Consider the following 25,719-nt stretch of genomic DNA (forward strand, 5'->3'; position numbering starts at 1 on the left):
GTCACGTGGCGCTCCGCTCGGCGCCTGTCACCACTCCGCCTAGAAAGCTTTCTTAAAGGGCTCGCTCCTCCTAGGACCGGTCCTTTCAGGATCTCCCCACCCTGCCCGCCGAGGCGGCGCGGCCCTGAGCCGTCCTGCACCGCCTGCTGTCGGGGTGCAGACTCCCGGCCAGGCCGGCTGGGGTGAGACCTCGCTCAGGTCTCGGAGCCTGTGGCCGTCTCAGGGACCGCGCAGTCACCAAAACGGTGGCTGCCTAAGCACACTCACTGCCTGGCACGTAGTAGGCGGTCAGTTTCCTCGTAGAGTGAACTCACTGAGAGGATGAACGAGTGGGATTGACAGACAGGAGGAGGGGATCGGCTCAGCGTGACCGCCCCACCCCCGGGCGTGGAGAGGGGGCGCCAGACGCAGGACGCTCCAAGGCAGCCCTTCACCATAGGGTTGGGAGCGCGGGTACAGAGGACCCCGGAGGGCGTCTTGGCAGGGCCCTCTAGGCGGGTCGGAGCGGGTTCCGGGCGGCGGCGCCGTCAGGGGAGGGCCTGGGCGCCCCGGCCGCGTGCGCGCCCGCGGACCCCTCGGGAAGGGGCGGCGGAGGCGCGGCGCCTTTAAGTCCAGGCGCCGCCTGTGGCCCCGCCCCCTGGAGGACGCCCGGGCGCGCGGCCGCCGGAGCCGCCGTTTAATTGGGGCTGTCAGGCCGCGGCGCGCGCGGAGGGCCGGACGGACGGAGGCCGGGAGGCCGCGAGGCCGGGGCGGAGGGCGCGCAGCGAGGCGGGAGCCGGCGCCGGGAGACGCGGCTGGGGCCCGCGCGGCCGGGGCGCCGTCCCTGGGCAGGGCTGCCCGGCCCCGGCCCCGGGCCACCCGCGCGCCCCATGAAAAACCAGGTCCGCGGCCCCCCGGCGCGGGCGCACATGTCGGCCTCGGGGACGGCGGCGGCGGCGGCTGGGGGCACCGGGGCGGGGTCGGAGCCCGGGGCGGGATCCGGCGCGGGCACCGGGAGCGGCGCGGCCACGGGAGCGGGGACCATGCCGAGCAAGAGCGCCGAGTGGCTGCAGGAGGAGCTGGAGGCGCGCGGCGGCGCGTCCCTGCTGCTGCTCGACTGCCGGCCGCACGAGCTCTTCGAGTCGTCGCACATCGAGACGGCCATCAACCTGGCCATCCCGGGCCTCATGCTGCGCCGCCTGCGCAAGGGCAACCTGCCCATCCGCTCCATCATCCCGAACCACGCCGACAAGGAGCGCTTCGCCACGCGCTGCAAGGCGGCCACCGTGCTGCTCTACGACGAGGCCACGGCCGAGTGGCAGCCGGAGCCCGGCGCGCCCGCCTCGGTGCTCGGCCTGCTCCTGCAGAAGCTGCGCGACGACGGCTGCCAGGCCTACTACCTCCAAGGTGAGGCGGCGGGGCCCCGCCGGGCTGGGGGGCCCCGCGGCCCCAGCCGACGCGGCGCTCCTCTCCCGGCGCGCTGCCTGCCCCCGGGCGCCACGTCGCCCCCGGCCCGCACCGCCCCTCCCGGAGCCGGGCCCCGAAGGTTTAGCCTGGGGTGTGTGTGTGGGGGGATTGGGGCGCCTCCGCACCCCTCTCTGGGTCCGATTCCAGAGGACGGAACAAACTTTCCCCGCTGGGCTTCCCTTTAACTGTTGTTGGCGCCGTAGCAGCGCCCAACTTCCAGCGGAGCCCCCGGCGGAGGGAGGGACCCGTCCTGGGCCCCGCAAAGGCGAGAGGCACCGGGTTCCGCTCCTCCGGCCGGAATGCCTGTCCCTGGAAGGCCAGGGTCGCGACAGGAGCCGGGGGCACCGCCGCCGCCCCCGGGCGCAGGGCCGTGGGGTCCCAGCCTCCCCGCATAGCCGGCTGCTGGGGATCCCGCCTTGGAGGCCCCTGGGGGGCGGGGGCTGTGAGCGGCGCTCCTCGCCCGGCCTTAGTTGGCGGGGCCCCCAGACCGGGCTGTGCCCCGGAGCTTGAGAAGAGGGAGAGCCCTGGGGTGGGGGGGGGCTCGAGTGGCTGCAGCCGGTGTTTCCAATTAACATTCCAAAATGGCCTCTCGCTGGCAGCGGGGCGGGAGGGAGGGAGGGAGGGGAGGTCTGCGGCGGGTGCCTAGCGGCAGGCGCTCCCCACCTCTCCTCCCTGCGAAGCCCCTGGTGCCCCCCCTGGACCAAGGCTGGCGGGGGGGGGTGGGGGGGGTTTGTCTTCTGTTCTGAGGGAGGGTTTGGAGCTGGAGCTGGGCCTCTTATGGATCTGCCCCCGAGGGGGAGATGACCGCCAATGCAGACCGGCGGGGGTGGGGGCAGGCTCTGCCTCCCAATCCATCCAGAGCTCGGGCCTCTGCTGCTAACCAGGACACAGCTCGGCCTCTGCAGTCTCCTCTGAAAGCGGCATGCGGACCTGCTGGTGCTGCCTGCCTTCCCTTCCACTTAGCGTTCCTGGGCACCCAGGCCAGGTGCGCAGAGGAGGGAGGAGCCGGGCCTGTGCTCCGGCCCTAATGCTCGTGGTGAGGCTGGTCCCTGACGCCTAATGAGGAAGGGTTTGCGGCTCAGGCATGTTCCTTCACCTCCTGGGCCTCAGTTTCCTCATCTGTGAAGTGGGTCACAGCACAGTGTGGGGAACACAGGAGAAGGTACACGTGTGACTTGTGGGCACAGCCCGTGTTGGCTGTTGTGATGGTGCTTGACACGGGGACAGGGGCACGGGCAGCCTCTCACCCAGGCCCTGTCCTGCCCCGGCCACAGGTGGTTTCAACAAGTTCCAGACAGAGTACTCGGAGCACTGCGAGACCAACGTGGACAGCTCGTCCTCGCCCAGCAGCTCGCCGCCCACCTCCGTGCTGGGCCTGGGCGGCCTGCGCATCAGCTCCGACTGCTCCGACGGGGAGTCGGACCGGGAGCTGCCCAGCAGTGCCACCGAGTCAGACGGCAGCCCCGTGCCGTCCAGCCAGCCGGCCTTCCCCGTCCAGATCCTGCCCTACCTCTACCTCGGCTGCGCCAAGGACTCCACCAACCTGGACGTGCTCGGCAAGTACGGCATCAAGTACATCCTCAACGTCACGCCCAACCTGCCCAACGCCTTCGAGCACGGAGGCGAGTTCACCTACAAGCAGATCCCCATCTCCGACCACTGGAGCCAGAACCTCTCCCAGTTCTTCCCCGAGGCCATCAGCTTCATCGGTAGGTGCTGCGCGCTCTGGGCGGGGAGGGGGGCCGCGCAGCCGGATGCGCACAGGACTCTGGGTACCTCTGGGCCTGCCGAGGCCTGTGTGTGCCCTGCATGTGCCAGCCTGTGCCCATGGGTGTACCCGTGCCCGCTGTGAGTCACCGAGGCCCCCAGTCTGAGCAGTCCCTGGGCCCCGGGCCCCACGGGCCCGCCTGGCCTTCCCGGCGGCTCTGTGAGCTGAAGGAGCCGGAACATCTCAGCTCGCAGACCTCCCACGGGCCTCGCTGGCTCTGCTCACGCCCTGGCACACGTGTCTGAGGCTGGGGCTGTCACGGTGCCACCTGAGTGAGCTCATGGGGGTCTGGAGCCAGAGGCCTACCCACACAGGCAGCTGCTGGAATGTGGGGACCCCGAGCGCCTTGGTGGGGCCCCAGATGCTCCCCGCGCGCTCGTTTGGAGTAAATGGAGTGAAGAGAGAACGTGGTGGAGGCTGAGGAAGGCGCCCCCAGAGCAGCGTGTTCTGCTGTTCGGCTCGGGGCCTCCTACAGCCCAGCCTCAGCTGACTTCGTCTCCAAGAGCCGCCTTATCTCTGACCCCATCCTACTTCCTCCTCGGCCAGCTGGGGGCTGCGTCCGGGGCGGGGCTCACCCTGGGAGTGGGGAAGGGACCAGTGAATGGGGACCCGGCTTCTCCGGGGCTGTGCCCAGAGCCTGTGCCGCCTCCGGTGGCAGGGAGGGTGCCAGGCAGTCTCCTGCTGGCGGCCGTGTCCTGTGAGGGCGTTTGGGTGTCAGCTGGGCTGGGCTGGCTTTAATAACAGGAAGTGGGAGGCTTCCCCGCCTCATCCGCTTACTGGGAACCAAAACTAGGTGCCTGGCTGGGAGGAAGGAAGGAAGCGGAGGCCTAGGGGCGGGGCTGGGGCTGCCGGGAGGACCCCTCCCCCGCTGTGTGCTGCCTCAGCGTCTGCGCTGGCCCCCGCCCCAGTGAGGGAGGGGAGTGGGGGACCCGGTTCCGGGCTGAGTCTGGCTTGTGGAGGCCTTTCTCCTTCCTGAAAGCCCCAGTGTCTGGGGGGGGGGGGGAGGCAGCACAGGGTGTAATGGGGACAGTTATTCCCCATTTGACGAGGAGGAAATGGAGGCCCAGGCGCAGGATCCAGCACCAGCCCCCACTGCGCAGCCACACCCCAGGCTAAAAATAAAGCGCAGAAGTGGTTTCGCTTTGGATCCCCCCGGAGTGGGTTGGGGGCCAGGCGAGGCCATATCCTGGTGTTGTCACCACCGGAGGCCCATCTCTACCTGCCGTCTGCCCCCAGCCTCAAGGTCAGACCACAGCTCCCCGGGAAGCCAGGCGCCTGGCTTCCCCTGCTGGACTCGTCTGGATTAAGCACCTACTGAATGCTTAGCCCCGGGGGAGGGGAGGAAGCTCTGCCAGGCCACAGGCTGTGGGCACCGGGAGAGGGGCGGTCTGTGACCCCCAGATCATCGTGTAGGAGTGCACTGACTGAGCACCAACTGTATGCCTGGTGCCCAGTGAGCTCACAGGCAGGGGAGTGGGAGCCTTGAGGGCCTAGGGCTGCCTCTTGTTAACCTGTGAACTTGGCACAGCTGTGGCGGGGGACAGGGGCAGCTGCCCTGGGTGTGGGGGGGGGGGGTCACAGGGGAGGGGCCAGTGGCCCACCTGTGTTTGTTGAGCTCCTTCTCTCCGAGGCAGAGGAGCTGAGAGTGGGGTGGGGTGGGGGCGGGGGAGCAGACCTGGTTGGTTGTGGGAGGGTAGTAAGGGGTCCATTTCAGCAAACCCCACTGTGAGGCCCTCCTCCCTCCCTGGCGAGCCAGAGCCAGTTGCGGGGCCAGGGCCCCTGGTCCCTTTCTGAGGGGTGCCCGGGGGAGTGGGTCACGGGCTGGCCATAGCTGGTGCTGCGACGTGGGAGGAGCCTCTGTGGCCGGGGGCTTGTCACTCTGTCCCTGTGTCTGTCCCGCAGCTGTCAGTCAGCTCACTGGCCCTGGGTGCCTTGACCGAGAGGGTGCTGGTGACGCTGGCAGCAGGGGGACCAGCAGGATGGCCGTCCACAGCCCTGTCTGGGCCTCTCTTGTAAGAGCCCGGCTCTCGGGCCTGCTCTGAGGACGAGCAGCTGAGCTGGCGCCCAGGGGCCTGAGCTGGCGCCTGGCAGAGCCCTCCCCGTCCCCGCGGTCCCGCCATGTGGGGAGGCGGCAGCAGCCACCCCTGCGCCACCCGGGGTGCCCGCCCTCCCACTCCTCGGGGGCGCCCTGACCCCGCTGTGTGTTTCAGACGAGGCGCGCTCCAAGAAGTGTGGTGTCCTGGTGCACTGCCTGGCGGGCATCAGCCGCTCGGTGACGGTCACGGTGGCCTACCTGATGCAGAAGATGAACCTGTCGCTCAACGACGCCTATGACTTCGTCAAGAGGAAAAAGTCCAACATCTCACCCAACTTCAACTTCATGGGGCAGCTGCTGGACTTCGAGCGGACGCTGGGGCTGAGCAGCCCGCGCGACAACCGCACGCCCAGCGAGCAGCTGTACTTCTCCACGCCCGCCAACCACAGCCTGTTCCCCCTCCACACCCTGGAGTCCACGTGAGGCCGGCCGAGGGCGGGCGCCGGGGCCGGGCATCGCCTGTGCCCGCAGGCCAGGCCGACGGGCGCCGAGCGCTCCCCATCGGGGGCGGACTCCGGGGGGCCCGGCCTCGGACTCAGGGCTGCGGAGCCAGACGGGCCCGGCCCGTCCGCAGGACACTTCCTACGAACGCCCAGCCAGTGGGCGGTTTTTAAAGACACAGGGACCCAGTTTACTTTTTACTTTGGCAGGTAAAGCCAAGCCCCGGGCGCCAAGGCCACCTCTTCTTGACTTTTCTTTTTTAATGAAAAGTGTTATTTTCAGGCCACATGCAGCAGTGGATTGTATAAACCAGTATTTCATCCCTTTCTTGATTCTGCGAGAGAGAGAGAGAGAGAGAGAGAGAGAGAGAGAGAGAGAGAGAGAGAGAGAGGTGTTCTCCGTTTTGTTTTTGTTTCCAAATTGCCGTTATTGACTTTTTATTTTCTTTTTTTAATGGGAAAGACGAACCCCGCGTTGACCTTGACCGAATGCATTTTGCACATGCGTGAAGCCTGTTTCTGCAGCGGGCCCTCCTGCAAGGGGGACCCTGTCACACCCACGTCCCCCAGCCCGGCCCGCCCCCAGGCCCTGCGCTGGTCTGTGACAGCTGCCGGTGCGCAGACTAACCGCAAAGGGAGCTGGGAGAAGGGCGGGAAGGGGTCCACAGGATGGGACATAAGCAGCAGCATTAGCCCTCTGGGCTCAGCCCCTGAGGGCCTGGGCCGGGCCTTTCTCTACACACCCACTACTCTGTCTCTTTTTCTGTTTGTTGGTAACAGTGAGGCCCAGTGGCCGGGGGGACCTCAGGCGGTGTGCCCCGCTCTGCCTCCAGGTGTCAGTCCCCCTCCCCCCGGCTGTTGCTCTGGGTCAGCTGCCACTCCCAGCCCTTTGTCCAGTGAGGCCTGCTCAGCGCTCACCTTGCCCATGCCTTCTGCGACCAGGAACCTTGTCCCCATCCCATTTCCGTCCCGACAGGCGCAGAGGGGCGGGGGAGGGTGGACAGTGAAAGGGGTGGAGGGTTCTGTCCACCCCCAGTCTCCACAGAACAAAGCCACGGATTCCATTCGCCTCCGGTTCTGTTCCTTCTCCAGCCTCAGTTCCACCGGGAGTCGGGACCGCGGGGGGCCAGGCGGGGAGCGGGCGGCCGCGCCCATGGCCCCTCTGCCCACGCATCTTACCTCGGGGTTGTTTTCAGGGATTCTTCACGGCAGCCACAGTCGAGAAATTGACAAAAAGGTTCCATGCTGTACATGGTTCTCTTTCTCTCTCTTTTACTTTTAAAAAGAAAAACCCAGAAAGATGCATCAGTTTGTGTAAGTTGAGAGTATGCCAAGAAGGGCCAGTTTTGCTTTATGACCTTATGAAGGAAAATTTGTGACCCTGCATATATGTACACACACACACACATCCCGGCCAGCGACGGGACTTTGTTTATATTGCAAATAAATATTATTTTTTCTTTAAAATGAACCGTGGTGTCTCAGGGACCAGGGGCCACAGGCCAGCATCCCAGCGCCTGTCCTGTGTGCAGTGGCAGCTGGGCTCCGTCGGAGGCGCCCACCGCAGGACTGCCACGCCTCGGGAGAAGCGGGGGGTGGGCAGTCCACGGCCCAGGCACTGCAGGCCGGGCATCGGCTTTTGCTGATTGGCTGACTGGGGAGGAGGCTTGGGGCGTCTGCCTGCTGGGACGTTGTCCGGGCTGCCCAGGGCCCTGTGGGAGGAATGGGGTGCACACTGATGACCCTCCCCACCCCTGCAGCTCCAGGCACAGTGGGTCAGGAAACCTGCCAGGGACCGGGCACCTGAGGTCCCTCAGCTCCGAGCCTGTTCCCATCTCTGTTGAGGGGGCCCAGTCGCCCAGACACCCATATCCCTTTCCTGTTCAGCCTGGACCTGCGGGGGGAGTTGGCCATCCAGCCAGGCCCTCGGGCTCAGGGGCAGCCCTGCAGGGAGCCGGGAAGGGCCGGCAGAAGGATGGTGCCGGGCCCGGGGAGTGAGGCCCAGTGGTGACAGCCCAGTGGTCTCAGACGGGGAGATGGGGCTTCAGAGGGGCCTTTATCTCCATCTCTAACTGGACTGAGTGGCCATGTCAGGGACAAGGAGGCTTGGGCGCAGACTCAGTTTCCCCTTCTCTGCCTCTCACATGACTTGACCCCTTCCTCCAGGTGACCTCTCCCAGGGGTCACTCCAGGCTCGTGCCCTCCCTGCCCCCTCTGCCTGGAGGGACCCTGACAGCTGTCACACTGACAAGCCTACGGTGCAGACTAGGGGTGGCTCTGAGCAGAGGGGCCTGGCCTCGTCTGGCTGTGTGGCCGCCAGCTGCCACCCCTCACTTGGAATGTGGGCACTGCTGTGCGGCCAGCAGGCGGGGGGGCGGGTTTGTATCCTTGGCAAAGGGGTGGCTGCTGCTTAGCTCCTGCACTTCCTCTGGGCCCTGGTGCTTCTGTGCCAGGGGCGGGCGAGGGGGGGGGAGCCTGGGCAGGCAGTGACTGGGCCTTTGTTCGCTCTCACTGCCCTCGGCCAGCGCTGGGGAAACCTGCGGTGCCCGCCTGGGGGCTGGGCCCTCGAAGGCTGAGTAAGTTCCTGGCAGTGCCAGCGTGCCCAAGCACAGGATGAGGGAGGCAGCCTCAGGGGGAGGCCCTCCCAGGCTGAGTGGCTCTCTGACCCTCAGTGTCCTCATCAGCACTGCGCCTGCCTGGGGACGGGGTCCAGGTCCTGGCTGGCTCTACTGTGACCTTGGGGCCTCCCTGGGTGACCTTGGGCTGGGCCATGCTTCCTCTGCGTTCACCCTGAGTCCAGGTCCTCGCTTCGTGGTCCCTGTGTTCGGACTCACGGTCCCCTCGGCACTCGACATCCCTCTGCTCCTGCCCCCCCCCCCCCCCGGCCCCCTGTGCAGCCCCGGCCGCCTCTGGCTGAGCCCTGGGTGCCTGGGTCCCCCCGCTCCCGGACACCAGCTCTCTGGGGCGGAGCTGGCTTTGTCTCTGTGTCCTCAGTGCCATCTCTCCTCCTGACCTTCCTGACCCTTTGCCTCCCTCTGCTGCTTCTCCATCTCAGCCCAGTTCCCAGCGCCCCTCCCCCGGCTCAGACACCTCTCGGCATTCCCACGGAGGAGGCCCGGAGCCACCCACCGGCTCACACATTCATCCCACAGCCATTTCCGGTGCCGCTGGGCGTCCGGGGAGTGGGAACGTGCCGGGGGCTCAGTGACGTCAGGCTGGGCGCGGATAATGGGGCCCCACTGTCCTCTGACAGATGAATCAGGTGCAGCGGCGGCGGTGACTAAGGCAGACACAGGCACGGGCTTGCACATGCGGTCTGACCACACCACAACAGACGTGAGCACTTCCTCAGGGGTGGGTCTGCCGGGCGGGGGGAGGGGGGCACCCTCAGGAGAGCCGCCGCCCCCACAGCCCCTCCCAGCGAGCAGACAGCCGTTCTTCCTCATGGATGGGCAAGAAGGGGCAGGATGCATGCCGTGTGGCCCAGCCCCTTCCCTGCTGCTGCCCCCCCGCCCCGGCCGCAGCAGCTGCCCTCGGTCAGGGTGGATGTGGCCACCACATCAGCCCCCTCACCCGGTCTCTCAGAAGCCAGAGGCCTGGCGGGAAGCAGGTGCGCCGGAGGGCGGTGCCCATGTGAACTCCCACACCCAGGAGCTGGGTTGCTGGGGGGAGCGAGGGGGGGGGGGTCTGACCTTTGACACGTTTCCCCACGGGTTCTGGGCACAGCCTCTCTCTGGCACAGCCCTCTCACCTCTTCGCAGAGGCCCTGGGACCGCTCCCTCTGGCTGCAGGTCCCCGGAGGCCCCTTGGGCTGGGGTCTTTGCTGGCCCTCAGCACCCTGGTCTGGGACTCCGGGTGGAGTGTTTTTTCATTTCGGGGCCTCGTGCCCAGAGGTGGCATTTTCGAGGCAAAGGCCTGGGCTCCAAAGGAAAGCGGGGCCTGGTGCTCACGCGGGCTGTGCGTGGCCGCCTGCCGGGCTCGTTGCTGACCTGAGCGGTCCAGGGAGGTTGGGCGACTTTGGCCTCCACCCTCTGACTGCTCCCAAGCCTGACCCCAGCTGGGCTCCCGCCCCTGGAAGCAGCATGCGAGGGCGGGATCAGCCCCTTTCCCGAAGGGATGGGCGCCGCCCAGGTGGGATAGGGCTTGGGAGGAGGTGCTGAGGCAGGGCTGCCCTGGCGTGTGCCGGCTGCAGGGGCCAGACTCAGGGAGCAGGTATGGGCCTGGGGGCTCCTCAGAGCAGGGGCATCGCGGTGAAGAACTTCCTGCTGCTCCCCCGGGCCCAGAGGAGAGCTGTCTCAGAGAGCCCCCCGCCCCAGCCTGTCCTCTCTTGCAAATCTCTGCATCACCCGCACCTCCTGCACCCCCACTTCCTCTCTCCGGCTCACATGCTTCCTCCAGGAAGCCTTCCCAGACTCTTCCCCCATCGGGCGCACCGGTGCCTGCTCTGGCTCCCCTGGCCCTCTGTGCAGCCCCATCCCCGGGAGGCCTGGCTGGCCAGGGTGCTGGGTCCGGCTGGGACCTGGGCACCTCTGAACGCCAGGCCTGTGGCCTGTGCGCATGGCGTGTGCCGCGCGCACGGGTGCTGGTCCTGCACCTGCTCAGAGCTCCAGGGGGAGGCTGGCACCGCTCTGCCCACGGACTGGGCCTCCCGCCTCTGCGCCCACCGTGGTCGCTGCCGCCCCCTTTGGCTGCAGAGGAGGGCTGGCAGCTCCTGCTTCTAAGGCCCGCCTCTGCCTCAGCTGAGTGGCGGGGTCTGGAGGCCACGCTAATTGATTAATTAAGCCCTCTCGGTTAATTAGCTCCATCCCTCTGGGGGGAAAGGCTCTCTCTGAGCCAGCTCTCCTCTGGGCGGGGGGAGGGCTAATTGGCCTGGGTCAGCGGAGCCCGATGCCAGGTGCGGGGGCAGCGGGGAGGGGGGCGGGAGAGCAGTGTGGGCACTGAAGCCGTGCAGGCCGCCGGCCGGGCAGGGGGGCCCCAGCTCGGGCCGGGACAGGCCACTCCTGGGGACCCTGCCCAGCCGCTGGCTCTCCCCGGAGCCCGGAGGGGGCGGGAGCCGGGCCGATGGAACAGGCCACGGTGCAGGCAGCGGCCACACCGGGCAGGGAGACTCCAGACCTGAGGCCTGGAAGGGCTGCAGGAGAGCTTGCTGGACAGGGAAGCAGGGCCGCTGGAGCCGAGGAGGCGCCCAGTCAGGTTTGGGTTTGGTAAAGGCGGGGGGGGGGGGGGGGGGGGGGGGGGGCGCTGCTGGGGGCCTGGGAGCTGAGGATGGAGGTGCCCAGAGAGAAGGAGGCCCACGGGGAGGGGGTGCTTCTGGAGGCTAGTGCTGTGCGCCTGGACCCCCAGTCCCTTCTCCGGGCCCCTCTCCCCTCGTCGGCGAGGTGGGGGCGTTTCCCGGGGCCTGGCCTCAGGCTCGGTGTCCGGGCCTGTGTCCTTGTCCCGGGACCAGGCAGCCTCTTCACCCCCCCGCTCCCCGCCTCCCCGCTCCCATGTGTGCAGAGAGCAGAGCCCGCCCCCACCACGGGGTCCCTGACACACTCCGCTGCACTGTGGGCCCCGTGGGGCTGGCCCGGGAGCGGAGGGGCCGGGCGTCCGACCACCGCGGGGCTGGGCGGGCGGGGCTGGCCTTGGCACGGGCCTGGGGGCCTGTCCCCGCTCCCCGGGGCTGCCCGGCGGGAACAATGCCCCTTTCACGGCACCCTCTCCGGCACAGCGGCGTCGGCCGCGGGGGACAAAGGCGCGCTTCATCCTCAGGGGGCCGGATCCGCAGCCGCTGCCCCACCCGCCGGCCTGCACCTTCTCCCCGTCCGGCGGGCCTCGGCCCCCCAGACCCCCCTCCGCCTGACGTGTCCCTCTGGGCTCCATCGGGCCGGGCCGGAGCCCATCGCCAGGAGGATGCCAGCTCTGCCCGTCCCTCCCGCTCCTCCCGGTCCCTCCCGGCCCCGCTGTCTTCCTCCTGCGGGAAGGGCCGGCCGAGGCCGCCTCCAGGCTCCGTTCCCATCTGCACCCCAAGGAGTACGGCTTCCACTGGGCTCTGTCCCAGTAGGGCTGGCCGGCCCCCAGGAGAGGGGGGGGCGCTGGCCCAAGGGGAGGGGAAGCCGAGGAGGCCCCTTAGCCGACCTTCCGGTGGCTTCCGTGGTGTGGCCACCTGAAGGCTCCCTGCTCGCCCCTGGTGAGCCCCACCGTCCGGAGCACCTGGCTGTGGAGGGGGGCCCGGACCTGCCCAGGGGCTCCTCCTGCAGAGGCCTCGCCCCCTCCCCCTGCGCCCCAGCTTCCTCCCTCTCCGTTCGGCAGGGAGGGGGGCCCTCGGGAGGAGGCCCAGGCTGGGGGCCGGACAGACGCGAACCTTGACCCCCTTGGTCAGAGCTGGTCGGGGGGAACCTGGGAATGAGGGTGTCAGGGCCCAGAGCGGGGGCTGTGGGGGTGGGGGGCCTGCAGGCAGCCGTGGGGAAATCGGTCACTACGTGATGGAGGCCAGGGGGTCTGGTCGCTGGCCCCCCAGAGAGCTCTGCCAGGGGCTGGGGCACCGCCCGGGGCACACTGCCCTCGGGGCCTGGGCACCCTCTGCTCAGGGAGGGAGTGAACTCCATCCTGGGGGCTCTTCCCTCTGGACCCCGAGTGGCTTCTGATGTCGGGGGGACCGCCAGGGGCACGCAGTGTCCAGTCCGCCTGCTCCACAGATGAGAGCCCCAGCCTCCCAGGGGAGACGGGGTGGAGGGGGGGCTCGGCCAGGCAGGAGGGAGCGGAGGCCAGGGCCTGGGCTCAGGGGGGCCCGCCTGGTGCTGGCAGGAGGCTGGCTGTTGGTGTGGCTCCGAGGGCTGAGGGCCAGGCCCGCTCCCTGGTTCCTGAGCTGCCCGCCCCCCACCCTGCCCGCCAGGCCCAGAGGCGGCACACACATTCGCTCTGCCTCACTTCCTCTAAGACTCAGAATCGCCCCTCCGGGGGACGGGAGCCTGGCACCGAGGCAGGAAATGCCGGGCCCAGCCCTCCCCGGAGCCTGCTGCCTGAGGGCGCTCAGCTGCACAGGGTGGGGCGGGGGCACTGCCCAGGGAAGGTGCTGGGCCCGGGCTGGGCCAAGGCCAGGCAGCCTGGGCGTGGAGGCGGGCACTCTCCCACCCACACTGACCCGGGACCCTCTGTGCGGGCTGCCTCCTTGCTGACCCCCAGTCTCAGAGTCCTGGGCCCTCAGCCTCCCGCCCACGGAGGCCTGGGCTCTGGGGCTTACGGGCTGAGCCCCTGCCCTGACCCAGCTGCAGCCGGCGAGGGCCCCCCTCCTTCCTGGCCTGTGGCCCCCAGGGGACCGAGAGGTGGAGGCGCCTCAGGTGCCTGGGAGCCCCTCGGGAGCCGGGCCTGATGACCTGCCGGAGCCGCCACCGGGCTGAGGGGTGAGGGGATGGGGCCGCGGCGAGTTCCCGCCCAGGAGAAGTCTGCCTCTGGGTCTGGGGCCGCAGGGACCTCCGCTCTGAGCTGAAGCCTCCCTCGCGTTCTCCAAACCTGCTGCCGGGTCCGCAGGATGCTGCGTGTGCAAACTGAGGCCCAGCCAGCCCAGCCTGTCTGGGCAGCAGGGACGGGATGGGGTGCCTGTCTGGGCAGCAGGGACGGGATGGGGTGCCTGTCTGGGCAGCAGGGATGGGATTGGGTGCTTTGTCCCGAGGTCCGGCCCCTCCCAGAGGGGCTCAGGGACAGGCTCCCCAAGGCCCGGCCGCACTGCCTTGGCCTCTGTGCCTGGCCCACTGCCTCCTACTCGGGCTGGTGGGCGGGCATCGCCTCTCCCGGAAGCCAAGTGCCCGTGCTTCGAGGGCTTATGTATTTGTGGTGTCTGTGAGCCCCGGAGGGCAGGGCTGCCCACATGCTGCTGTGTGCACAGAGCAAGGCCTTGGCGAGGCAGGTGTGTGTGCATGTGTGTGTGTGTGTGCGTGTGCCTCTGTGTGTGTGTGTGTGTGTGTGTGTGTGGAGGGGGTGGGAGTCCAGGCTGCTCTGCCCCAGGCCACAGATATAACTGAGCTTCCTGAAGGCAGCAGGGGAGGGGGGAGGGGAGGGGGGGGAGGATGGGGGCTTCTCTCCTCAGAGCTGCCTCAGCCCCCCAAGGCCGTGGGACCCGAGATGCTTTCTGGAGGCCATTTGGCAACTGGAGTCCAAAGGCCTAAAAATATGCATCACCTTTAACCCCAGCCCTTCCCGGGAATCTGCCCGGAGACAATCAGCACTTGACGGAAAGCAGAGCAGTCAGCCCAGGCCTGGGGGGCGGGGGTGGGGCACCGCCTGCTGCCGTCTGAGGGGAGCGTGCTGGGGCTCAGGCCCCCGTCTGCACAGTGTGGGGCTGCACAGGCTCGGCCATCACAGCTCACACACACACACACACACACACACACACACACACACCCGCTCCACGCCCCGCAGGCCTGGCTAGCTGGCCAGACTCTCCTGCGGCCCGCATCCTGTCCTCTGATGTGCCCCGTGACCTCTCCCGTGGAGCCGAACCCCCTTTCTCGCCCTGCAGCTGGGGTGCCCTGCGGGGACGGAAACCTCTCTGGGGCTGGGGGGCGGGGCACAGCCTCGGCAAGTTCTGGGAGAAGCTGTCCTTCCGGAAGCGGCTCTCAGGCTCAGGGTGGGGGCGCCGGGCACCGTGTCCGGCCCCTGAAGCCACCGGCCCCTGAACCGCACGCATCGGCCCCGAAGCCGCGTCCAGCGGCCCCCAGGGGGCGGCGCGTTCCCACAGGAAGCAGTGCTCTGGCCCCGGCCCCGGCCGTCCTCCCGCGGCTCAGCCTGTCCTCCCTCTGCTGGGGCGCGGCCTCCTCTCCCCCACCTCAGAGCCCCTCCTCCAGGCAGTCTGCTCGGATTTCAGCCCTGGGAGTCCTGCACCCGTTGCCTTCGGGGGTCTCGCTCCGCTCTCCCCGGGCTGCCGCCACGCCCTGTGGAGCCCAGGAGGGTCTGGTAGGTGTGAGGCCGAGTCCCCGTCCAGACAGGCTAGTGGGCACCCTGGCCGCACGGCGGGGGCCCCTCTGGAGCCACGTCCTCCTCTGAGGTCATTGCCCAGCCTCGGCTCCGCAGTAGCCGGGGCTGCCGGGCAGGGCCAGCTCCTCCCATCCGTCCGGCCCAGCGAGGTCCAGGAAGGGCAGGCTGCGCCCGCGATCATTTATTCCTTCCCGGGCTCCAGGCTCCGCTGCCCGCAACCCCCGCCCCTCCCCCAGGCTTTTCCAACAAGAGCGAGGGAACTGCTGGCCTGGGTGCTTCTGTGAGCCCAGACACAGGCACAGAAGCCGTGGGGCCGGACTGACCCAGCCAGTGATCAATCCATCAGCTCAGCGCTGCAGGCTCATCCGGGCCCCGGGCTACCTGCTTCCCAGGCTCCAGGCACCGCGTCTGGCTCTCCCTCCTGCCCAGCTCTGTCCTGGCTCCCACCATCTGTTCCCTCGAGGGAAGGCACTGTTCGCCCGTCTTTTAGGGGATGGAGCAGAGCTGGCAGGGAGCTGTGGTCCTCCCCCTGGTGCGGAGGGAGCCCTGGGGGCAGAGCGGGGTGCCGGCTGGGTGGGGCTCCCTCGGCTGACTGACAGCACTGCTGCAGCGGCAGGTGCGGGAGTGCTGCTCTGGCCCCCCCGCCCCGCAGCCTCTGCCGCAGCCGCAGCCTCGGATGTGCCCAGAATGCCAAAGCGGGTCCACACCCCCGCAGCTCAGCCTCCGCGCCAGCCAGCCACCGCTGCCTACATGCGCCTGCAGGGACCCCAAGGGAGGGGAGCGGGACTAGCTACAGCCCCACCAGGGAGAGGGGTGCCCGGGCAGGGCCTCACCACCCGGCTCCAGAGCCAGCAGTGAGCCTGGTGTCCTGTGGGCTCCGGTGTCCCGAGAAGCACAGAAAGCTGAGGGCCCAGACGTCCTCCATGTGTGAGCAGAGCCTGTGTGTGTGCAGAGCCTGTGTGTGAGCAGAGCCTGTGTGTGAGCAGAGCCTGTGTGTGTGCAGAGCCTGTGTGTGAGCAGAGCCTGTGTGTGTGCAGAGAACATGTGTGTGCAGAGCCAGTGTGTGAGCAGAGCCCGTGTGTGAGCAGAGCCGTGTGTGAGCAGAGCCTGGGTGTGAGCAGAGCCTGTGTGTGAGCAGAGCTTGTGTGTGAGCAGAGCCTGTGTGTGAGCAGAGCCGTGTGTGAGCAGAGCCTGTGTGTGAGCAGAGCCGTGTGTGAGCAGAGCCTGGGTGTGAGCAGAGCCTGTGTGTGAGCAGAGCTTGTGTGTGAGCAGAGCCCGCGTGTGTGCAGAGCCGCGTGTGTGCAGAGCCTGTGTGTGTGCAGAGAACATGTGTGAGCAGAGCCCGTGTGAGCAAAGCCTGCATATGAGCAGAGCCCGTGTGTGTGCAGAGCCAGTGTGTGAGCAGAGCCCGTGTATGTGTGCAGAGAACATGTGTGTGCAGAGCCAGTGTGTGAGCAGAGCCCGTGTATGTGTGCAGAGAACATGTGTGTGCAGAGCCAGTGTGTGAGCAGAGCCCGTGTATGTGTGCAGAGAACATGTGTGAGCAGAGCCCAGAGGGGGTGGGGCGGTCGAGTTGTGCCTGAAGGTGCAGGGAGCCGGGCCTGAGCCAGCTTGGCCCCTGCGGCTGTGTGACCAGCCAGACGGGCGTGAGAGCTCACCGGGCTTTCTCTCCTGGCGGGTTTTCTGTCCTTGTTAGCGTGGGGTCCTGCCGTCCTAAGGGAGGGTTTTTCTGGCAGCAGCTGCCTGGGGCTGGCCCGGCCCAGGAGGCAGCCGGGCGCCCATGGCCTCAGGGTGAGAGGCCTGTGTCCCCGCGGGTGACATGAGGCCGGGTTCTCGGCGTCCTGGGGCTACACCCTCTCAGTCCCGAGGTTCCATGAGGGCAGCCTGGGCAGGTGCCCGCAGCCGGATCCCCCTAGGGCAGGGGAGTCCCGGGGCCTGGGGGGCCTGGGGGGCCTGGGGTGGGGACAGGAGCCCTCCGGGGCCTGTGCCCTCTGAGTGACCCCAGCTATCTCCTGCAGACAGCTCCTTCCGCCGCTCTGCCTCCGGCCACTGCCTTATCTCCTGACAAATGGCCCCTGTCCTGGCAGCGGAAGAGCCGTCTGTCCCTGTGTCCTTCAGAGCCTCCTGCTGGCAGGCACAGCCTGCGGACCTGGGCCTGGTCACGTCAGCCGGGCTGCTGACCCGAGCCTCGCCGGGTGGGGACGGAGCCTTGTTCTCCCCGAGCCCAGCCGGCTTACCCCACCCGGACACGCATCACGCAGCACACTGAGCCTGGCCTGCACGTGCCCCGAGCTGACCCTGGACATCGCTGGCTGGGGCGGGTGTCTCACACAGGCTTCGAGGGGCGCCCCAAGGGCAGGGGGCTCAAGCAGGGCAGGTGGCGAGCCTGTCCCCAGCTCCGACGGCGGCGTGGACACTGGCCGCAGAGTCCGAGCCCGGCCCAGCCCAGCAGGAGCCCCGGGGCCCGGCTGCCCGGGCCTGCAGGGCCTCCGAGGACGGGCGCTGGGCTCTGCGGAGAGCAGCTGTGCTAGGGCCACCCACAGTGGAGCGTCTGCCCTGCCCTTCCGTCCAAGGCCATGGTCAGTCCGTGGCCCTGCCTTCCTCCTGGTCTCAGCCTGACACCCATCCGGGCACAGGCGGTTTGTCTGACATCACACCCATCCGGGCACAGGCGGTTTGTCTGACATCACACCCATCCGGGCACAGGCGGTTTGTCTGACATCACACACATCCGGGCACAGGCAGTCCGTCTGTCCTCACACCCATATTGGCACAGGCAGTCCGTCTGTCCTGACACCCATCCGGGCACAGGCGGTTCGTCTGTCCTGACACCCATCCGGGCACAGGTAGTTTGTCTGTCCTGACACCCATCCGGGCACAGGCGGTCCGTCTGTCCTCACACCCATCCGGGCATAGCAGCCCGTCTGCCTGCCCACAGCCAGTTCGCCCGGGCACACAGTGGGCCCTAGAGAAGCCTCTTGGTGAGTGAGGCTGACTCCCGGGCGTCTCTGATCCAAGCATGTGTCCTGCACACGTGCCTGCATCACTTGGTGCCGAGGGGCTCCCACACCGCGTCACTGCTGTCACTGTCGCCTGGGACACAGCGTTGGGGCTCCAGGGACGGAGTCTCAGCCGGGAACGCTGAGGAGGGGTCAGCCAGTGAGAAGAGCGAGGCCCTCTCCAGCAGAGGCCGGGCTGGAGACCATGGCCCTGCGTGTGTGGGCGGAGGAAGGGGCCGGGCCCCAGGGAGAGGCCGGAGGGGGGCGGGACCGGCGATGGGGAGCCGTGGGGGTCAAGTCCCAGGAGCGGGGACACGAGAGGCTCCTCCGTGCTGCGGGGGTGGGGGGGGAGGAGGCGGATGACCTGGACACAGATTGCAGGCCGTCGCCCTCTGGTGCCTTCCCCGCGCCTGTCCAGGCCATGGCTCCCGGGTCCGTGGGCAGGTCTGTGTCTGACGCATTCCGAGGGCCCAGCGGCCAGCGTGGGGCCACACGGGAGCCTGCGGAGCACAGGCGCACCCTGATGGGAGGGAGCCCCGTCTGCCCATCGGCGCCCCGTCTGCCGGGCCCTGCCCACTGGCTCCTGTTCTCGGCCAGGCCGGCCCCGGGACGAGCCGGACAGTAGGCCCGGCCTCGGGAAGCGGGAGCAGGCCTCCCGCACTCACGTACGCTGGCGCCAGCTGGGGCTCTGCCCCTCCAGCCGGCGGACGGAGAGGCAGGTACCACCCGCCCGGGAGACCAGACCCAGGGCCATGCAGTCAGCTGAAGCCCAGGGCCTGCCCGGGAGCCCGCCCCGGCCCCAGCCTCACCTCAGGCGGAGCAGGGGCCCAGGGCCAAGGACAGGCGGAGGCTGTGTCCAGAGCCCTCATGGAGCTGGGGTGGGGCAGCGCCTCCTCCTCCTCAGGAAGAGCTGCCCGGCTGCTGCCACGGAGCGCGTTCGCCACAGACGGGGGCAGGGCTCCCCATCCCGGGAGGTGTGCAGCAGACAGGAAGCTGGCTGGAGGCGCTCCCAGGTCCCCCTGCACCAGCCGCAGGCACGCTGCACCCAGCACCCTGCTCCACCGGCCCCGGAAGCCCCCTCCTGCTCGGGGCGCTGCTCCCTCTGCCCGGGCCCTGCCGCCTCGGTGAGGGCGGGGGCGAGCTTTCCTTCCACTCCGCGCTCAGTGCCGCCCAATAAGTGCGTTTCTTCTCAACACCTATAGTCATCTTCCTCCAAAGCCAAATGACAGCAAGTCCCACACCGATCAGCAAGCACCGGGAAGCCACCCTGATTTCAGGACACGGAGGAAGCGTCACGCTGCCCTGCTTTCCTCCCAGCGTACACAGTGATTTCCCCCAAGGCCCTCCCCTGCCCCGCACCCCTCACTCCTTACTTCTGAGCACTGCCATGACCCCCCCACCCAGGCTTCGCTCCTGCTGCTCCCCGTGCCCGGCCCGAGTCCCTCACTGCCCCTCCCAGCACGACAGCACCTCCCACCTCCTCCCTCCAGCCCTCCGTGACCACCAGGCTGGGTCAGAGCCACTTCTGGGCCCTGGGCCCTGTGCCTCCTGCCCCATCGCACCAGGTGTTCCCCCTACAGGGCTGGTGGCCACCCCATCGGGACGTGGGCGGAGCGGGCATGGGGCTGGGCATGGTCGCCGTGGCGGCCCAGTGCCCTGCCTGGGGCTGGCTCAGCGTGGCCGCTGGATCCGATGGGCTGAGAGGCTGCCCTCCCTGCTGGCGCCTGGGCCCGGGCTGCTGGGCTGCGGCCCCCGCAGAGCTTCGGTGGCTGAGCAGGTGGTGGCGATGGAGAGGTCGGACTAGATGGAAGCCAACGCCCTGGCAAGCCCAGCCCTCCGCCGGGTCTCCCTGCGCCTCCTGCCAGGCCGTCTGCCCAGGGAGAGGAGCGGGGACAGGCTGGGGCAGCAGAGCAGGCAGGAGGTGCAGGGCGGCAGCAGCGGCAGAGCCTGGGGGAGGGCGTGAAGACTCAGAGTGACAGAACCCCACCCCTAACGCACCCCCACTCCCGGCAGCTTCTCCCCAAACTTCTGCTCGGCTCGAACCGTCTGCCACGGCGGGCTGGGTGATTCACACGCTCGCTCCTTTCCTCTCCCGGCTATTATAGCTGCTGCGTGCTCTCCCCCCGGAAACGTCCTTTAAAAAGCACCTCCCCCAGCCGGCCGCGATTCCAGCGTGCAGCTCACCGGCCCGGAGACAGGAGGGTCCCCGGGGCGGGACACCTCCCCTCCCACAGCGGGAGGGACAGCGGGACACGGACACCCGGAGCAGGGGCCCGGCCAGTCACGGGGACTCTATGGAGGCTGCTACGTGCTGGGCACAGTGCCAAGGGCCAGCCACGTTGGAGGCTCTGGCATTGCAGCCTCAACCCCCCACCCCCACCCCCAAGCCCCTGACCACCAGGACACTGGCGTGCAGAGCTGGCGGGACTCGGCCACACGGCCACCAGCCCCCGTGCAGGAAGCCGAAGTGCTGGGCCTCGGAGTCTGGCTGGGGACCCAGGGCCATTGGGTCCTCCAGGAGACGGGCAGGCACACGGCCCGGGCCTGTCTGTCCTCCCTCGGCCTTCGGGAGCCACAGCTGCTGCCCTGGAGCTGGGCCAGAGTGGAGACCACAGGTGCTGCCTGAGTGCTTCAGGGGGAACCCCTAGGAGTGAGCACTGCTGTGACACCCCCCGCCCCAGGGCCCATGAGTGGACGTCGGGGCAGGTGTGTGAGCAGGAGGCGGACCGCGGGGAGAGAAGCCTGTGCCAGGCCTGAGCCCCAGAGTGACAGCGCCAGAGAGGCTGGACGAAGGCGGGGGGCAGAGAGGAGGACTGGACAGGAGAGAGGCAGACCAGGGAGGGGGTGGCACAGAGGGAGAGGGAGAGAGAGGGAGAGGGAGAGAGAGGGAGAGGGAGAGGAAGGGAGAGGGAGAGAGAGAGGGAGAGGGAGGGAGAGGGAGAGGGAGAGGGAGAGAGGGAGAGGGAGAGGGAGGAGAGGGAGAGGGAGAGGGAGAGGGAGAGGGAGAGGGAGAGGGAGAGGGAGAGGGAGAGAGGGAGAGGAGAGAGAGGGAGAGGGAGAGGGAGAGGGAGAGGGAGAGAGAGAGGGAGAGGGAGAGGGAGGGAGAGGGAGAGGGAGAGGGAGAGAGAGGGAGAGGGAGAGGGAGAGGGAGAGAGAGAGGAGAGGAGAGGGAGGGAGAGGGAGAGGGGGAGGGAGAGGGAGAGGGAGAGGGAGAGAGAGAGGAGAGGGAGAGGGAGAGGGAGAGGGAGAGGGAGAGGGAGAGGGAGGGGAGAGGGAGAGGGAGAGGGAGAGGAGAGGGAGAGAAGGAGTGGGAGAGAAGGAGTGGGAGGGGAGAGGAGAGGGTTAGAGAGAGGGGGGCAGAGAGAGAGGGATGCAGACCAAGGGGGGCGCAGACAGAGGTGGAGAGCAAGACTAAAACAGGGAGAGTCAGGTCCCAGTCAGAGAGCAAAGGACAAAGACAAACCCGGAGAGGAGAGGCAGAGACACAGGTCGGGAACCGAACAAAGAGGCCTCGGCAGCCGGGGCCCCGGACTGAGCAGCAGAAAGTGGGAGCAGAGCGGGAGTCAGGCTCTGCTGGCCGGCGGGCAGGGCCTGGTCTGGGCGCTGGGAACGGGTGCTTCCCTCTCTATCCATCCAGGAGGGCGGCCCTGAGGAGGGGGCAGGGCGAGTGGGCAGCGGGAGGCTGTGGGGCTGCTGTCTGAGCTGAGACCCTCCCGGGCAGAGGACAAGCCAGGCAGGCGGGCCCGCACCCCTCCTGGGGGAGCGTGGCCTGGTCCTGCGGGGCCCCTGCCTCCCGGCGGAGTGGGCCCTGGGGAGGGGAGGCGGGTGCAGAGCTCCCGGGCCTAGGACATCGAGCAGCCTTCACTGTGGGACCCCCTTTCCCCCAGCTCCCAGGAGAGGCCCCTCTGGCAGCTCCCCCGGCCGGGTCTGCTCCTGCCCACATGGCCTGGGCCTCCCCCTCCGTCTCAGGCGGGGGCCCCCTCCGAACCCCGGCCTCGCAGCGCCCGGCCCGCTGGCTTGGCAGCGGGAGGTGCTGACAGACGCGCTGACCACAGGCGGGCGGACTGTCCTGCTCCGCCGCCACCTGCCCCGTCTCCGCAGGCACCTGACTCGCGCCCGCCCTGGCTCAGGCCCCGTGCCAGCCGGGAGCCGCAGCTGTCGGGATTCCGGGCTCGGGCTGACCTCTCGGCACCTTCTCGTCGGGACACTCCGGCTCCCGGCCAAGTGTGCCTCCTCCGGGGTCCGCGTCTGGCCCGGAGCACCTGCCGTGGGAAGCGGGTGCGGCGGGGAGCAGGTGCCTCGGGGCCGTGGCCGGAGCCCAGGCGCCCGGGCAGCGGGAGGAAGCGGCCGCTGACCCCGGGGAGCGGGTGTCGCCGGTGCAGGCTCCCAGCCCGGTCCAGCCGCCCCAGGGGGCTGGGGACATTTTGAGCGAAGCACCTGGTTCATGGATTCCCAGAAACAAACCAAGGAACCTCCTTTCGTAATGACGTCTCGGGAGGCAGCGCGAGTAGGGTTTGGAGTCTGACAAACCAGCTCAGTCTTGGCAGATGAGCGAGCCTCAGTTTCTCCATCCATACAATGGGCTGCCAGGGATTCCCACCCCCAAGCAAGCTGGCACCCACGTGGCCGTGCGTTAGGCGCCCCAGCTCCCCCCGGAGTCTCCAAACGTAGCCTGGAGCCCCCCTCCCCATCTAGGACCCTCCTCGTAAGAGGAGACAGCAGCCCCACCCGAGTCCCACTGCGGCCGGAGCAGGCCAAGCCGAGGCCGGAGGCGAAGGGGAGGTCCCGGTGGAGGCAGCAGGCAGGAGAGCTGCTGTGGGACGCCTGGGTGGGCTCCCTCCTGAGTGGGACCGCCGGCTGCCCCCCCTCCTGGGCCTCTGAGCCTTCCTGCTCCGACCTGAACCCCCAGGGCCGCCGCCCCTGCACCCCCCTGGCTCTGGCCCCTTCCCGGCCGGCCTGGCCTCCGGCCACAGCTCCTCCGACAGGAGACGAGCGTGTGCGGCCGCCCCCGCTCAGACCGCGTTTAGCCCCGAGGACTCGGCGTCCTCCAGCGGGTGCGTGGGCCCGGCTGGTATTAATAGCGCAGCCGGAGGAGGTGACCGGGACTTCACAGCCAAGCCCCGGGCTCCGTGTCCCGGTGGGAGGGCAGCCCTCCCCCCCACGTCCGCTGCTGGCTCTCCCCACACCCTGCAGCCTCCCCCTGCACGTGCGCCTGGTCCCGGCCTGCAGTGCCTCCCCGCGTGGCCGCTGTGGAGGGGTGACCGCGGGGTCAGGGCCCCGGCGGTGGTGAGCGCCCTGTGGGAGGTGAGGACAGAGAGGCCCTGGCACCCTCTCCTCCGCCCGGCGGCCTCTCGCCCTGCCGGCCCGCTCCCTCCCCCTCCCGCCCCCTCCCTGGCTGCTCTGAGGGCTTGTCCCCGAATATCCGTCCACGCTGGTCCTGGAAGGAGGAGAGGGGCCAGCCCGGCACAGGAGAGGGGGAAGCGGGTTACACGTGGAACGGGGAAACTGAGGCAGACAGCGGGACCCACTGCCGGCATCACAGCCAGTGCAGAGGGCGCCTCCCCGGCGAGCACCTCCAGGCCCGGAAAAGCAGCAGCACCCGGGGGCGAAGCCAAGACCAGCTGCGGTGACGGAGGCCGGGTCAGAGGTCACCGCCCTGGCACTGACCGATCAGTGAGGGCCTTAACCCTGAAAGGGCACAGCCGGGATGGATGACTGTTCTGCTGGGACCGCCCCGAGATCGCCTGCAGGAGAGAGAAAAACCCTTCAGACAAAGGGTCCTGGGCTCCCCCGTGCACCCTCTCCCTCACCCTCCTCAGCCACCACCTCGCCGTGTTCCTCACCGCCCCACCCCAGCCCTCAGTCCCCAGGGTAGGAGCAGGCAGCGCTGATGGAGCCAGATGGAGATGGAGGCGGGTGCCATGATCACCCATGGCCCCCCGGCCCTGCTCTAGTCCTTTGCTTTCTTTCTTTTCTTTTCTATTTTTTCAATATATTTTATTAATTTTTTTACAGAGAGGAAGGGAGAGGGATAGAGGGTTAGAAACATCGATGAGAGAGAGACATCGATCAGCTGCCTCCTGTGCACCTCCCACTGGGGATGTGCCCGAAACCAAGGTACATGCCCTTGACTGGTATCGAACCTGGGACCTCTCAGTCCACAGGCCAATGCTCTATCCACTGAGCCACACCGGTCAGGGCTGCTCCAGTCCTTTTCATAGTCATGTTCACTCCCTGAAGGCTTGTCAGGGCAGCCCTCTGTCACTGGTCCTGCCGCAACTCATTTCCAGAAAATAGGAAGGCCCGTCCTGACCTAAGACCTCTGACCTGACCTCAGCCTGAGTCCTGACCCTGACCTCAGGCTGAGCCCTCTCTGAGCGCTGTCCTGGGCTCCCCCCGGCCCAGCCTCACTCAGCCAGCTCCCCCCTGACCCCCCTCCGTGAATTTGGAGCAAGCTGCCACAGGAGCGCGTCAGAGCAGGCGCCCGAGGACGGCCGCGGAGGCGGGAGCGGATGCTGCTCTGGGCTGGTCCTGTTGGCTGGGCCCTCGGGGCAGCAGCACCCTGGCAGAAGGAAGGGAGGCAGACAGGCAGATGGCCCCTGTGCCACCTGCTGGGACCACGCTCCTGGGGCCGAGAGGCAGGCGTGCCCGCACCCCGCACCCGGAGGACACAAATCATGGGACACGTGACTCCCCCAACGCCCGCACCCCGCTTCCCTTCTGGCTGCAGAACCGCTTCCCGGAGGGGCCGCGGCTCAGCTCCCGGTGGGAGAGCCGGTGGAAGCCGCTCCTGGGAGGTCCTGTGAGGACAGCGGGCCATGGGGCCGCCTGCACAGGCCTGGCCCCGGGCCAGACCCCGGGGAGGCCACTAACATGAGATCAAAGTCCCGCCGCTCCGCGGGAGGCCGGGGGCTCCCTCCCTCCCACACGAGGCTCCCCCAGGACGCGGGACCAGCTTCGGAAACCCCTGACCCAGATCGGGCCACCGGCAGAGGGGAGGGCGGCAGCTGACGACGCCAGGAGTCGGGGCGGCATGCGGCTCCTCAGCATGGAATTAGGTCAGAATTCTTCAACCGGAGGAGCCGCCGGAGCCAGGAAACCCCACCGTCTCAGGGCCCCCTGCTGCCCCGTCTCCTGGGCCAGGAGTGGCGGGACTGACCACGGGAGGACGGGTTCCCGCCTCGGGCAGCGGGCTGGGCCGCGTGTCCTGGAGCAGCCAGCTCCACCACCATCTCCAAAGCCCCCGTTTCCTGGGGCTCCCTGCTCCCCCTCTTCCACTGGGCTCAGGTCACAAAGGCCCAGCCAGTCCCAGACGTGCCTCTGCCCACCACTCCGCTGCCCTCCCGGGACCTGACCAGCCCCTGGCGGCCTGGGGTGGACCCAGAACACTCCCCGCTGCCCTCAGCCACCAGGCGCCTGGCAGAGGGGCTCTGGGCGCACGGGTGACCCCAGGCCCCGGCTCTGCTCCCGAGGGAGGTGCAGGCGGTGGAGGCAGGGGAGCCCTGTGTGCTGGCACCTATGTGCCCCCTCCCCGATGGACAGAGGGCCAAGCGGGGCAGGGGCTTGCCCAAGGCATCCAGCTGGGAGCACAGCGGGAGGACTGGACTGCACGCTGCTCCTGAGAGGAGGGTTGGGGGGGAGGTCCCAGAGGTGGGGAGGGGGCTACCCCTTGTCGGTGGCAGCGGAGACCCCAGGCAGCACCTCGGCACCCCGGTCTCCCCCCCGTGGCATTCCCACGCGGCCTTTCCAGGTGGCAGACGTGGCCAGGGCAGGGCGCCGCTCAGTAACTGGCCTCATTAGGCGGCTGCCTGCCCAGGGGACGGGGGGGGGGGGGGGGGGGGCGGACGCCGGGCCCCTGGGGACAGGCCAGACAGCTCCCGTTAATTACCTGAAAAATCAGACAATTAGGCCTCCTGCCACCCGCCTGCCCACGCCCTGCTGGCCCCTAATTACCGGTGGCAGTGAGCAGGCCGGGAGTGACCTGGATTCGGACGGAGGACCAGCACTGCGTCTCCATCC

The 25,719-nt window shown here is 68.5% G+C and overlaps 2 protein-coding genes across 3 annotated transcripts; both read left to right on the forward strand.

Annotated features, from left to right (window-relative positions):
• The first annotated feature begins 402 nt into the window (after positions 1 to 402).
• Positions 403 to 24,191, forward strand: DUSP7 (dual specificity phosphatase 7). 2 transcript variants are annotated; one of them, XM_036432155.2, is made up of 7 exons: positions 403 to 1,386; positions 2,721 to 3,155; positions 5,425 to 5,736; positions 11,298 to 11,309; positions 19,967 to 19,979; positions 23,564 to 23,571; positions 24,181 to 24,191. In XM_036432155.2, the coding sequence occupies exons 1-3, from the start codon at positions 870 to 872 to the stop codon at positions 5,730 to 5,732; spliced, it is 1,260 nt and encodes a 419-aa protein (XP_036288048.1). In that variant the 5' UTR covers positions 403 to 869; the 3' UTR covers positions 5,733 to 5,736; positions 11,298 to 11,309; positions 19,967 to 19,979; positions 23,564 to 23,571; positions 24,181 to 24,191. The 2 variants fall into 2 exon arrangements, with proteins under 2 accessions (XP_036288048.1, XP_045435477.1); XM_045579521.1 differs by lacking the exons at positions 11,298 to 11,309; positions 19,967 to 19,979; positions 23,564 to 23,571; positions 24,181 to 24,191 and having other exon boundaries at positions 5,425 to 6,013.
• Positions 5,978 to 7,216, forward strand: LOC123652079. Its single transcript, XM_045579522.1, has 2 exons — positions 5,978 to 6,088; positions 6,127 to 7,216. The coding sequence occupies exons 1-2, from the start codon at positions 6,013 to 6,015 to the stop codon at positions 7,029 to 7,031; spliced, it is 981 nt and encodes a 326-aa protein (XP_045435478.1). The 5' UTR covers positions 5,978 to 6,012; the 3' UTR covers positions 7,032 to 7,216.
• Positions 24,192 to 25,719: the final 1,528 nt, after the last annotated feature.

This window comes from Pipistrellus kuhlii, unplaced genomic scaffold, assembly GCF_014108245.1.
Source record: "Pipistrellus kuhlii isolate mPipKuh1 unplaced genomic scaffold, mPipKuh1.p scaffold_m20_p_11, whole genome shotgun sequence".
Taxonomy (NCBI): Eukaryota; Metazoa; Chordata; class Mammalia; order Chiroptera; family Vespertilionidae; genus Pipistrellus; species Pipistrellus kuhlii.